General features: G+C 42.6%; 2 protein-coding genes across 2 annotated transcripts; both read left to right on the top strand.

Annotated features, from left to right (window-relative positions):
* The first annotated feature begins 246 nt into the window (after positions 1-246).
* On the top strand, positions 247-6234 carry anxa4 (annexin A4). Its single transcript, XM_062483831.1, has 13 exons — positions 247-399; positions 1308-1359; positions 1704-1791; positions 2859-2953; positions 3719-3832; positions 3948-4038; positions 4315-4394; positions 4799-4855; positions 4952-5045; positions 5288-5383; positions 5543-5601; positions 5742-5864; positions 5978-6234. Exons 2-13 carry the CDS (start codon positions 1351-1353, stop codon positions 6035-6037), a joined length of 966 nt encoding a protein of 321 aa, XP_062339815.1. The 5' UTR covers positions 247-399; positions 1308-1350; the 3' UTR covers positions 6038-6234.
* A 1039-nt stretch (positions 6235-7273) lies between these two features.
* On the top strand, positions 7274-9590 carry LOC134038639 (beta-2 adrenergic receptor-like). Its single transcript, XM_062484134.1, has one exon. It carries the CDS (start codon positions 7374-7376, stop codon positions 8526-8528), a length of 1155 nt encoding a protein of 384 aa, XP_062340118.1. The 5' UTR covers positions 7274-7373; the 3' UTR covers positions 8529-9590.
* The last annotated feature ends 3649 nt before the right edge of the window (positions 9591-13239 follow it).

The following is a 13239-nucleotide window of genomic DNA, read 5'->3' as shown; positions in this document are numbered from 1 at the left end:
TCTACCACCACCGTGGGGCGCTGAATTGACCGTTTTTTGGATTCAGGCTGGATTTGGACGAAAATAACTGTCATACTACTGTCGAGGAACAATATCCACAAAGAAGTATGCAAAATGCCAAATGCACATCTGGAGAATGAGGTATTAATGATTGAGCACTAATCTTCATTCATTCGTGTATGAGTGGATTTTGGTTTTGAGAGTTGTCAGCTGATCTGAGGTCCACTAAAGTCTGCGGTGCTGAATGCAGCATAAAGGGGTGGGATCCAAGGGGAGGTTTTACAGTTCGTATCCATAAAGGTGGATGTTACACGCCAAGTTACATACGTTACACCCTGAAGCGACACTCTGAAGCGACTTCACACCTCAGAACTTTTTGGAACAATAGAAGTCTCGAAGGTTAGTGTTACCGCAGATAAATGTTACAATGATTCTAACATTGACGTTCCCTCTTGAAAAGATTTACGCTAGTTGAAGGGTGTGTCTATGAGAAAAGAAAGGTTGCTTGACGAACAAATTTCCGGGTAGTGGACATTGCCTTGGAGAGTTCTAGCAAGTATTAGCCTAAGTATAAAAATAAAAGTAAATTCAATGTAGAACTTATCGCCTATAACTTCTCAAGATTGAGCAGATCGTCCACCAAGACCCTGCTAACGTGGCAGTGGGTTAACTTAGAATGACACAATGTAATTTGGAGTCACTTCAGTGAAGTTCATCGATCATGTTGTATCGAGTAGGCGACACCAACACTATTTGTGTTAACCAACGTTAACTTACCCACACACTTGGGAAAAAGGTCCCAGAAGCATACATTTACTTTTAAGCAAAAGTTAAAAAAAATATATATATATCCGTTTAACATAAATTGACACTTCTTCGCATATTCGTTATGTTGGGCCTATCGTTTGAATTGAAAGAACGAGACCTGGGTTAAAATACTTTTGATTACGGGGTCAATTCGTGATTGTTGGTAAGATGATCTCAGAGAATCTGCCAAGTGGAGTGGACTAATGAGGAGTCCCCCAACGATTCGGGTGACTTATGAGAAGGTCTTTGTTTTAATGACACACACAGAGGACAATTGAACGCGATCACGGAAAAAACGCTTTTAGAATATTGCATGCACTATTAATGAGAGACTAATGATGAATAAGTATAGGAAGTTGGCTTAAGTTACCTGCCAAAGAAAACCCTACTGAACTATAAAGTGACCATGATTTATGCTTGATACATCAACCCCTTACTTTGTAACTAGTTGATGTAACTTCATGAATAATGTATTCAAAAGTGATTTTCCTTTTTTCTAGCTCTTTCCATTTCTTTTGTTTGGACTCTTATATCTCCATTACCATGGCGGCAGTAAGTCCTTCCCAACACAGACACTAAACTTTTTAATGTATGCATAATGAGTTTGAAATGAGGAGCCATTATCAATATAATATTATTTCAATATTATATAATCATAAGTTACTTATGATTCCTGAAAACTGATGTCACAGCAGTTCCAAAATGTGGCAGGGTAACTTTCCCAATCACGGGTATCTTATAAACATAGAAACAGTGGCGGGTGCTTAATACTGTGCTTTTGTATTTCCAAACTTTATTCACAGATACTTTAGCCATGATTATTAGAGTATTGCATCAAAGCGTGACCGCAGTGTATGTCTAAATGTATTGTTTGCCATTATGATGTGTCACTCCAGATTGGCAATCGGGGCACTGTCACAGAGGCTTCTGGTTTCAACCCAGAGGAGGATGTCCAACGTCTGAGAGGAGCCATGAAGGGGGCCGGTAAGTTACCCCTCTCCAGATAAAAACAAATAAAGTAGGCCTGCATAATAGAAGCATTGTCTTTTAGCTTGATTATATTCCGTGCCCTTAGTGTCCTGATTCTATCCTTAAACTCCACTTGAGTGTAGAGCAGTAGGAAAGAGCTGTCCTGCACAAGAGACGGCACTGCATTTGTGGAAATAAAAAATCTAGGCTGCAGTGGTTTCCATTGTATGACCTCATTCGTTCCTCTTCAGTTGACCCCTTCAACGTTTCTGTTTTCAACCGTGTTGAGAAGCGTTATGGTATAGTCATGTCTTATTGCCTTACATTTTCGTTGTTGATTGTCTTTCTCCTCAGTCTGGTGTTGGCTTTGTCTATTGTTAGATGGTAGCTTACAGGGCAACACTGTGTAGTAAAGTCCTCAAAGGTTTTTTCAATTTGGTGAATCATGGCACCATGCATGGAATGCTGATGAAGTTAGGGATTTGTAATCACCTTCGCCTGACTCTAGTTTTAGATGGATCACTTCTTGTGAACAGTGCCTGACCCTCTCACATTCATGCAGGTTTATTTCAGGCTGAATTCCGAATGGTCATGAACCACTGTACCTTATAGAACATAATTGAAAAGCAATCTTGTCACATGTCCTCAAAGCAAAAACATGGTTAATGTTGTAAATGACCTTTTTAACAGCAGGATAAAAAGTGAGGGAATATCAAGTTCAAGTCTTTATTGTCAGATGCACAGAACAACACAGGGTCAGACTTGGCACTGAAATTCGTAGGACAAGACAACGCAAAGCAACCTGGCATAACATCACATATAAGTACACAGAACATAGATTACATCTATGATAAGCTAAAATATAGTAAACCTCCTAATATACAATATTCAATACAGTATACTAAACCTCTAAATACACATAATAACCTATACTAACCTTATAAACCTATACTAACGTAAGACAAGTGAAGTACAATAGTGCAATATTGCTGATAATGCAACCAATAGCTGAAATAACCTATAATAACCTTTTATAAACCTATGCTAACCTATAAAAACTTTTGTGAACTTTTTTTCTCCAGGCACTGACGAGGCAGCTGTCGTTGACATCCTGTCTCATCGTACGATTGCTCAGAGGCAACGCATCAAGGAGGCTTACAAGCAGACCGTCGGCAAGGTGTGATACGCTCGTAGCATTTTACACAATCATAGCTAATGTCAATTGGCACGTTTACAGTTTTTTTTTTCCCAAAGACCAGCTGTACGCATACTCTAAAATAGAGATGGCTGCTGTCTCTAATGACTTCTTTACTTGTGACTGTATTTGCGTATATGGGTGCGGCAGGTTGGGCAGATGGTAACGCTGGCTAACTATTAACCTTTTACACACAGATGCATATCGGCTGTATGTTGACAGGAAACAGAGGCTAGTTTATCGCCGCGTTAAACCCCTAATCTTGCTCAATATATTAACTAAATAAAGGGAAGTTTTGTTTCTGTTTACTATACTGGCACTGAGATAGTGAGCTTACAGACAGTGGCATAGACAGGGAATTGTTGATGAAGATATCCGTCGGTTGTATGACCGCATAGGCCAGAGGGAAGAGCAAAGATTGCAAGTGGAATCCTTGCGGACAGAAACGGTGAGTCATGGCAGGAGAGACCCGGACGCAGTCATTGGCTAGCTGTCAAGGAACAGCCTGTCTTTCATAAACGCCAACGTCCAATGTTTCCGCAACCACACCCTGGAGACCATAGCCTTGTTTCTGATCACTGTGAACCACTCTTGTTAGGCCGTATGTTATCTTAAATGCAACGTGCCTCTTTCGACATGGCGTCGAATTGTCTCGTGGAAATGAACTTCAATCCTTTTTTGAGCAGGCACAAGGAGATTGTTTTCCTTTTCTCCGTCCCATCGCCACATTTCTTTCGTTCTTCATAGGACCTGAATGATGAACTGCGTTCCGAGTTGACGGGCAACTTTGAGAAAGTGGTCCTGGGTCTTCTGATGCTGGCTCCTGTGTATGATGCCTATGAGCTGAAAAACGCCATCAAGGTTAGACACTGTTACCCTCCATTCCCACAGTGGCTGTTACTGGATTTTTACATGCATTTACTACTGTAGCATCAGTACACTATATCATGCTGTTTATCTCCTCCCTGAATATCAGGGTGCTGGAACTGAGGAAGCCGGTCTGATTGACATCCTTGCCTCAAGGACAAATGCTGAAATGAGAGCCATCACCGCCTTCTATAAAAAAGGTAGCTACACTGTCTCTTTAAGCCATCTCAAACAAATCGCATGCTGATTAAGACATTTCTATAGGCAAATTTCTGAGTTCAGCACAATGTGGATTATATCCGATCTGACAATATTGGGCCTATTGATGGACATTGAGACAGAATATGAACACAATAATTCATGTTTTTTTTTGCAAAGAAAGTTTCTAGTTTTCTGGTTAGTTGTACTCTTAACATGCTGTTTGAGTTGGTTGCAATTGTATCGCTATTATTGATTTCCTGTCTTTTGGACGGCAGAATACGAGAAGAGTTTGGAAGATGATATCTGTGGTGATACATCAGGAATGTTCCAGAGAGTTCTAGTCTCACTTCTCACGGTAAATCACACTCTGTTTATGACCTCCCCCCCCCCAGCTTGACCCATGATGTAAACTCTAATCTATTGCAAATACACACCTAGATGACCTTTCCTCATTCCATCAGAGGAATTCCATTGTTACCGTTTTATCAGGAAAACAGTCAGGCCTACTTCCTCTAATGTATCATTGACTCTCTCATCCCAGTCCTGTACAGCCATGTATTTGTGCTAACCTGAGTGTATGTCTGTGGGACTTATTTGTTTTTCACAATGTATGCTTCATGTTTGGTTACCCACAATGTTTGGGGCTATCTCGTTGTTCTGTTCAGTGACCTATGCACTTTTGTAAAGCTCTCTCTTGGAAGTCGCTTCGGATAAAAGCGTCTGCTAAATGCATAAATGTAAATGTGTTCCGGTTGACAGGCAGGGCGAGATGAGGGCAACGGAGTGAATGAAGCACAGGCTGTACAGGATGCTAAGGTACGGAAACCATATACAGATGAAGGAATCATGTGCTGGGTGATGTGCCGATGTCGCAACCGTTGGTTTGTGAAATCCGCGTACTGCTGTGTGTAGGACATCTACGAGGCCGGGGAAGCCCGATGGGGCACAGACGAGGTGAAGTTCCTCACTGTGCTCTGCGTGAGGAACCAAAACCACCTACTTCGAGGTACCTCTCCAATTTGACATATAATTTTCTTTCCTTACCTCATCAACGCAGCAATCTCTGTGTCGTTCCTCCTTTTTGTGACTCCAAAATACTCGCCCCCCCTGTGGTCATTTGACGAACAACACTTTCCCCTCGCAATGGAGTTTTGGTGTTGATAACGTTAAGTTCGTACTGTCATCCTAACCCGAAAACTGTACATATCTGCACCCCCTTCCTTATACCATCTGCTCCCCCTCTCTCAGTGTTTGGGGAGTATGAAAAGATCTCTGGAAGGACTATTGAGGACAGCATCAAAAGGGAGATGTCTGGTCATCTTGAGGACGTCTTCCTGGCAATAGGTCTGACTGATCTAATGTCAACCCCTGTGATAAATTTTTTAGTATTTTGTATAGTCTATATTTCATGCACATGGTGCTGATAGTTATGGCTGTGTCTGTATGATGTATGTGAAATTGAAGTTTGGTGAAATGTCGAATGTGTTTGTTTGATAATTATAGTGAAATGCGTGAGGAACAAGCCAGCCTTCTTTGCTGAGCGGCTATACAAATCCATGAAGGTGATTTACCTTTTCATATCATGATGCATGTTTGGATTATGTGTAAGAAAAAACATGGAATGGTGTGGGTATAAGTCTGTGTAAATCATGTCACTTTCATGTAACTGTCGTCTTAACCAGACCACCTCCTTTTGTCTCAGGGTCTGGGTACAACAGACAGCGTCCTGATCCGAATCATGGTGGCCCGGGCTGAGGTAGACATGCTGGACATCAAGGCTGAGTTCCTGAAGATGTATGGCAAGACCCTCTACTCCTTCATCAAGGTAAGAAACGGGTTACTAGATATGGCCTGGTACTAAAAGTGGATGGGGGGAAATATGTTCCCTTTTTTCCCTGTGGTCTCCAAGTCAAAATGACGATTCCTCTAATTGTTTAGGGCGACACATCGGGTGATTATCGCAAAATCCTGCTGGAGCTCTGCGGGGGAGAGCAATAGGACGGCGTTGACGTCATTCGTTGATGACTTCAACCATGCGACAAGATAATAGGTTTTTGTCTGCAGTTTCCCCTTGCCGTCAGGCAGCTGTGTTCTGACTCTCTACAATTCTAAACCCCATGCTTTTTTACAAATGAACCATGATGCCCTTTTCACAGTTTCTAGTGCTAATAAAACCAGAGACGAATTACATTTTACACCTGTCTAAGTTCCTTTTATTGATCCCATACTATTGCATGAATAAGAGGTGTTAAGTTAGAGACCGAGCTGTCTCGAAGGCCTGGTGATGTAGACCTTACTGACCTCTGCCGCCCACAGAGAGAGACGTCTTCATCACTGACCTGTCAATGAAGTCCATTTGTTTAATTAGTTCGTTTTTGCTCATTTGTCGAGTCAGCTCACAGTCTTTTGATCCAATTACCTTAACAGCACGTTAGTTAGATTTGGAAGGCAGTAAAGCACGTAGTAATCCATTCAGGGAGGCCCCATAGCTCATAAACAGTCATTTTGACGAAGGAGCAGGCCTATTACAGGACGCGGCACAGCAATAGAAGTACTGAAACGTATGTAGTACCCTCTACTACCTGCAGGTGGGGCCACCATCATTCATTCATTTGGGGATTTGACATTGATGTCACCGCTGTATTGCATATGAGCAACAACAAGCGAAACAATAAATCTCATTGCTTGCTATAAAAATGTTTTCTTAATTACAATCCCTCTGGGAAGCAACAGCCGACAGTGAAACATGTGATGTCACAGCCCCTCAAACATCTAGGAGCAACCAGCCTCGATAACTTGAGGAAGTTGGAATCTAATATACTAATGTATTATACGGTTTTATTTTGTGAGCCATTTTATACTCTAGTCAGTGGCAGGCATCACAAAGCATTCACCCAGGGCAAGCTTTCCACTGTGGACACCATTGGAAATATAGGTATGGTTTATACTGAAGGAACAGCTCTTTTCTCAGCCATGAGCTATTGAATTGGTCAGCAAGGTTATACTGTTACAATGTAACATCTCAATTTAAGGTAGCCTAATATATACTGACATTGTGCGTGAGTTTTAGGAACTGGGGTCAAGTAGTCAACCAGTCTAAACCAACTGCCATGCGAATGTGAGTCTATGCTGTTGCTGTTGCCACTGTTTTTGCATAAACATATTCCCTTTGTGCAATCCAACTTTAATTGCAATCTGTTAAGTGGATAGCTGGAGCATGGACAGGGGACATCCTATTGACTTTTATGCTGTGAGCACAGACGGTTCGAGTTGCTGACACTTAGTTTCTCTTTCCTGTGCTTCAGGGACATCTGAGGGTCTGACTGAAGACAGTATGAGCAGCAACAGCCCTGCCGCACCCATGGTGACACTGCTCATTGTGCCAATTATTTTGATCACAGTGTCTGGAAACCTGCTGGTTATAATCACCATTACCCGCACCCTGCACCTCCAGACCACCACCAACGTTTTCATGACATCGCTGGCTTGTGCTGACCTCCTGGTGGGCTGTGTGGTACAGCCTCTGGGGTCCTCCCTGGTGGTGACCGGTAACTGGCTCCTCAGTGGCACGGCCTGCGAGCTCTGGATCTCCATCGACGTGCTGTGCGTGACGGCCAGCACGGGCACGCTGTGCGCCATCGCCGTGGACCGCTACGTGGCCGTCACCCGGCCCCTCAGATACCAGGTGCTGCTGGGGAAGCGGCGGGCCAGGACGATGGTGTGCGCGGTGTGGGGCGTGGGAGCGCTCGTCTCCTTTGTTCCCATCATGAGCCAATCGTGGCGGGATCACGATTTCAAGGAGGCCCTTCAGTGTTACCAGGAGCCCACTTGCTGTGATTTCATAACCAACACATCCTACGCCATTATCTCCTCCGCGGTGTCCTTCTATGTCCCCCTCCTGGTTATGGTTTTCGTCTATGGTCGAGTGTTCCTCATCGCCACTCGACAAGTTGGAATGATAAACCGGAGCACGCTACGCTTCCACAGTGAGAGCGACGTGGAATCTTCAGCTGGTGTCGGGGCCGTCATGGGGGGCGGTGCCGGGCACCTCGACCCAATGACAGGAGGTCGCAGGCCTACAAGACCCACAATCCTCAAGGAACACAAAGCTCTCAAGACGTTGGGGATCATCATTGGAACGTTCACCCTGTGTTGGCTCCCCTTCTTTGTGTCCAACGTCGTCAAAGTCTTCAAGCCCGGCGTCCCGCGCAAGGAGCTCTTCCTGTTCTTCAACTGGCTGGGATACGTGAACTCGGGCCTGAATCCCATCATCTACTGCCGCAGTCGTGAGTTCCGCTCTGCCTTCCGGTCCCTTCTGGGCTGCCCCTGGCTCTCAGGGGTCGGTCTCCGCCGCCGGTTGAAGAGCTTGCAGAAGGCCCCCAGCCAGACTGGCCCCACTCCCGCGTTAGCCGACGGCCCGTGCCTGGAGTTGCCTCCAGGGGAAATGGATCCCGTTGATCCAGAGGCAGTCAGAATCGCACCTGTATGATTGTTTATATATTGGTGTCAGTACAACTTTGCTTTAGGCTGTGACAGTTTTTGTTTTTTGTTGCCATTGTTAGCGGTGGGAGGTTGATGGCTGCTTTTTCACTTCCTTTGATCAATACCAGCGTGAGAGGTGGTTGCATGATGCAGCATGAACACTGAGAAAGCTGAAGAGATCAACTTCCCACGCTTCAGTTTTGGTTGGTTTGTTTTTGGCATGTAACTAGCGTGTGGGTGTATCGATGGGGAAGTAATGCCAGTCTAGTTTCATTAATAAAAGGCTTTCATTTGTTAATTTTTCTCACTTGAGCTTATAGTATGAGTTATGTGTATAAGCAACATGTATTCGTATCTTCTAAAAGATCTCTCTGAAAGTGACAGTGTTTACAAGTTTACAACCTCAGGGCACAAGTTCAAAGATTACCGATAGCTGTTAGTTGGCCAGGAAATACTGTATGCTAAATTGTGCAAATGAAAATCAGTATGTGTCAGGGGGAAAGAATGTCAAACTTGTTTGTGTCATCTCGACCTAAGGATGCAAGGAAGTGACAGGTGTTTATAGCTACATGGACTGTTTCAGAGTCGGATGTTTGATCTGTCTTGACAGCACAGACCTGCTCTGGCTAGACAGCCTTAACAGATTATACCTGGAAATGTGGAAGGACGAAGCATCTGTTGCTATTCCCTGAAGACTTGTCTAGCTGGTCTGATGTCTTTGAAAGTAATATTATTAAAAAAAATATCTGGGAAAATTGCATATTAAGTGGCACATTTTAAAGGCAGATGTAATATTGCCTCTATTGATTTTAACCATTTATGGTTGATAATGCATATCATGAAGTATCCAAGGGTTTGTTTTCATAATTATCTTTCATAAATGTATTTCCCTCTGTCTTTTATATCAACTTTGGCAATTTAAAAGCTCATCATCCAGTTGTTGCACAAATATTTCTAATTTTAGGTTGACTGCTTCCCAAGTACCAAAGCATTATGAGAAATATTTTTCTCATTTTCATTGTCTTAATGTGACAATGTATCATAAGCATTCAAATAAATGATTCTGGTAGTGTGATTGCAAGCTCATTTAAATGTGCAAGGATGCTTTTGGAATTTGAATCCCTCCTATCTTTTCACAGTATGGTTGGATAGTGCTTTTTATAAATTAATGACATAGACACCATGGAGATGTAGAGATTTATCAACTCCCCAAAACCCAGCTTATCCTTTTTTAAATAAGATATTAAAGAAAGAAATTCAAAGTTGGAACAGATTCCTGGCCGAGTATAAAACTGCATACAGGAGCAACAGGGAGTACATCATGTACTTCATGTTCACCCACAGATCTTCCTAGTCAGTTTACGACTGTGTACTGTATAAACTCCTCTACCTCAGCTGGACTGTTTACAGTCACGTAAAGTTAGATTTTATGCAGGTTGTTAGACGTCCCATGTTGTGACTCATGCTAAACACATGACACACGTATGCATGTAAACAGCTGGCCCACAGTTCGTCTACTGGAGAGCACTATCCAGAACTATGAGTCATCATAGCAGTGGTAGCTAGGCAACACTTGAATGTGGAGACCAAAACACATTTTAAGTAAAAGGATGAACTACTGATGGATCTTCCATCAACCTGGGCCCGGGGTACATGTATCACCATCCTGTATTCATTCATTTGAATCACATCAGAGTTCTGTGTCTCACTGCGCAGGGCCAGTAATGCAGCTGGCCTCAAACAACCTCCATTTCTTCACCAAACCTGTTAAATTTTGCCAGCCAATATCCTAGTGACCGTGAGGACTATTAATGAAAGATGAAGACTCTACAAGGATCTGGGGGCATGGCCGACACCGCACAAATTGAGAAGCTTCTGGCAGCCTGATTGTATGATTGGCTACATCAGAATCCAATCCATGGTGTTCCATTACACAGAATGATCTACATATAACGTTTTCTTTTGAGAACAACAACAAACCTTTTGAGAAAAGGTTTGTTGGTTCCTCTCTTGAGTTCAGATTATACCTGGAAATGTGAAAGGATTAAGCATCTAATGTTATTCTCTGAAGATTTTTCCAGCTGGCCTGATGTCCTGGGAACAAATATTATTTCAGTTAAAAATGTTGTGTGTTTATTGAGTGTCTGGAAAACAAATGTTCACATATATGACAAGAAGAAGAATCACACACAACATGTGCAAATAATACATCGATATGTTGTAAGGAAGGTTGTTCTGATGCAGGGGCACTTGGGGGTTGTGTTCTGGCACACTGGAAGTGCACGGGGTGACGGGTGAGGTGGAGGAAAAGTCTGATTCCTAACAATAGCAATCTGAACTCACATTGTGTCCATCAGCATGAAGTTGATCAGATGGATTCTCCTCTCTCCACTTTGCCAACAGCTGTTCTTACACTCACAAGGGAGCTGATTAGGAACCGATCAAGCCACAGGACATATCAAAGTCCGGAGTCTTTGGCAAGTAAGTCTCATGTAAGGTGGCAGCAGAGTACTTTCCATCAAAATCTCATAGGGACCAGATCAAATGAGTACAAAATGAGGAAGCACAAGTGTGATTTGATGTAATGTCATTATATTTTCATAATTAAACCATAGTTGAGGTGAGGGTCACTTAGCATGCACCTAAGGTGGTTAAATTCAGTGCTGAAAAAAACATGAGACCCATGAATAATGCAATGTTGTATCCCCAAAGTTTTTTCCTGTATAGTTTTGTAAATTGCTAAAGAAAAGTGAAATATGTCTCTTCATGAATGGTGTGACTATTCAGTTTGGTTCTGGGTTTATAAGTATTAATCAATCTGCAGATTGGCGAGAGATTCTAAACACCCTTGACATGAATTACGCAATGCAGACCGTGTTGTTAACACATTATTTCAGGGGCATGAAGGTCAGGAAAGGAAAGGGAAAAGACATCCCTTCTATCTTTCACAAAAGTAGACCAAAAAGCTTTTTTGTTTTTCAAGTTGTGGTATGAAAACTGTTGCGTGAACACCTCACTCATTTCTGCCTCTTGTCGACTACGATCCTTAGAAAATAAAAAGACCAGACAAAAGATTCAGATAACAATTCAACAGTTCTATGGATACCACCTGTGGCGATATGTACCATACAGTATCATTATCTTAAACATTTAGAGAGTGAGAAACTAGGAATTGAGCAATAATACTTTTTTCGTTTGGTACCTGCCAATCACATGCTCTTCAAGATCACATTGCTTTGAATGGTTTAATTGGACGCCAACTATATGCAGTTACTTCTTCCATGTCTACACCGATTTAAATACTGACATGTTGGGAGACTTTGTGACAGATAAGGCATCCTTCTTCCATCATGTCTTCTATCTAAAACATTCTTGTTGTTGTATCATCTTGTTGTTGGACAATGATGCACCTTTTCTCTAAACCCTTGCCAGTATAATGATAATTCATTCATTGGTCTATGTTTATCAGAAGTTTTGTTTTATCATGCCACTATATCCATTATACATCCATATTACTACTTTGAAATTGTCGAAACATGTTACCTGTAAATTCAATATAAACCTCTCATTAATGAAATGAATGATGGAAAAAAATCATATTTTAGCTGAATCAGCAGGGGTGCCAGCTTTCCTATTTGCAGAATAAACTGCATGAATCATTTGAAACAGTGTGGAGACAAGTAAAGTGAACTATGATGACTGTAGTGTCACAAGGGGATGCACTACATGAGGAAACAGCAACCCCTGGTGCGACAACAAACATGGCGCAACTAGCTGGAACTGACTGGTCATACCTGGAAGATCATTGTTCTCCTGCCAGACACAACAGGGGTCGCTTTTTTGTGAGAAGCTAGAAGGTAAGCAACATCGTAAAACAAACAACATCCGTAACGTGAATGCAAGCTTCTCACAGTCTTGTCTCAGACACAAATCCGCAGCATAGACAAATAAGACAGAAATTTGAATTCGTGGACACTCTTTTGGATTATCTTTGTGGAATGTAGAAAACCCTCCTTTGCGCGTCTCGTATACACGTGTTTGTGCGAGAAAGAGAAAGAGAGAGGGTAACAGCTTCAGGACATAGGCAACTTAGGTGTTAGCCAAAATATCTTCAATCAATACCTGTTCTTGACATGAGGCCACAAAGGCAACCTTGATGTGACAGGCGGGGCGAGGGGACCCACAAGACAGTAGAGAGGGAGACGTGTGAATCCTGACAGATTATATAAAACAGAGCTATGTGAAAATTGGAGTGCCTGACAAGCCGGTTGGAGGGCTGTCACCTCACCTATGGACATCCCGACTTTGTTGACGGAGAGAGACGAACACTCACAATTTATCAAGTAGGCATAGGCGCCACACAGCGTTAGATTCAATCCGGTCTGTGATCAAAGTAAAATTGAGAAGAAGGATGAAATGATACCCTTGGCCACTCGCTGATATAAATGTAATGGTAATAGTGGGATTGTCCAGACCTGCATATCAATGTATCACTTTCTAATTGGGTGTTCCTTTGCAATAGTTCAACCCCAATCTCTATGCCATACTTCATCATACTTTATCATGCTCTACCTCAACGATAGTCTGATGTAAAGGTCACAGGCAGCAAGGAAAATCCTATTTAAATCGATCATGATAACGTCAGTGAATGCACGGGGCGGACCCGAGAGCAAGGACACAGAGAGGAGGTCACGAGAACACAGGCTTTACTTTGCGAG

This window comes from Osmerus eperlanus, chromosome 18 (genome assembly GCF_963692335.1).
Source record: "Osmerus eperlanus chromosome 18, fOsmEpe2.1, whole genome shotgun sequence".
Taxonomy (NCBI): domain Eukaryota; kingdom Metazoa; phylum Chordata; class Actinopteri; order Osmeriformes; family Osmeridae; genus Osmerus; species Osmerus eperlanus.
Note: the sequence above shows the minus strand (reverse complement) of the source record. Positions and strands in the feature narration are given on the sequence as shown.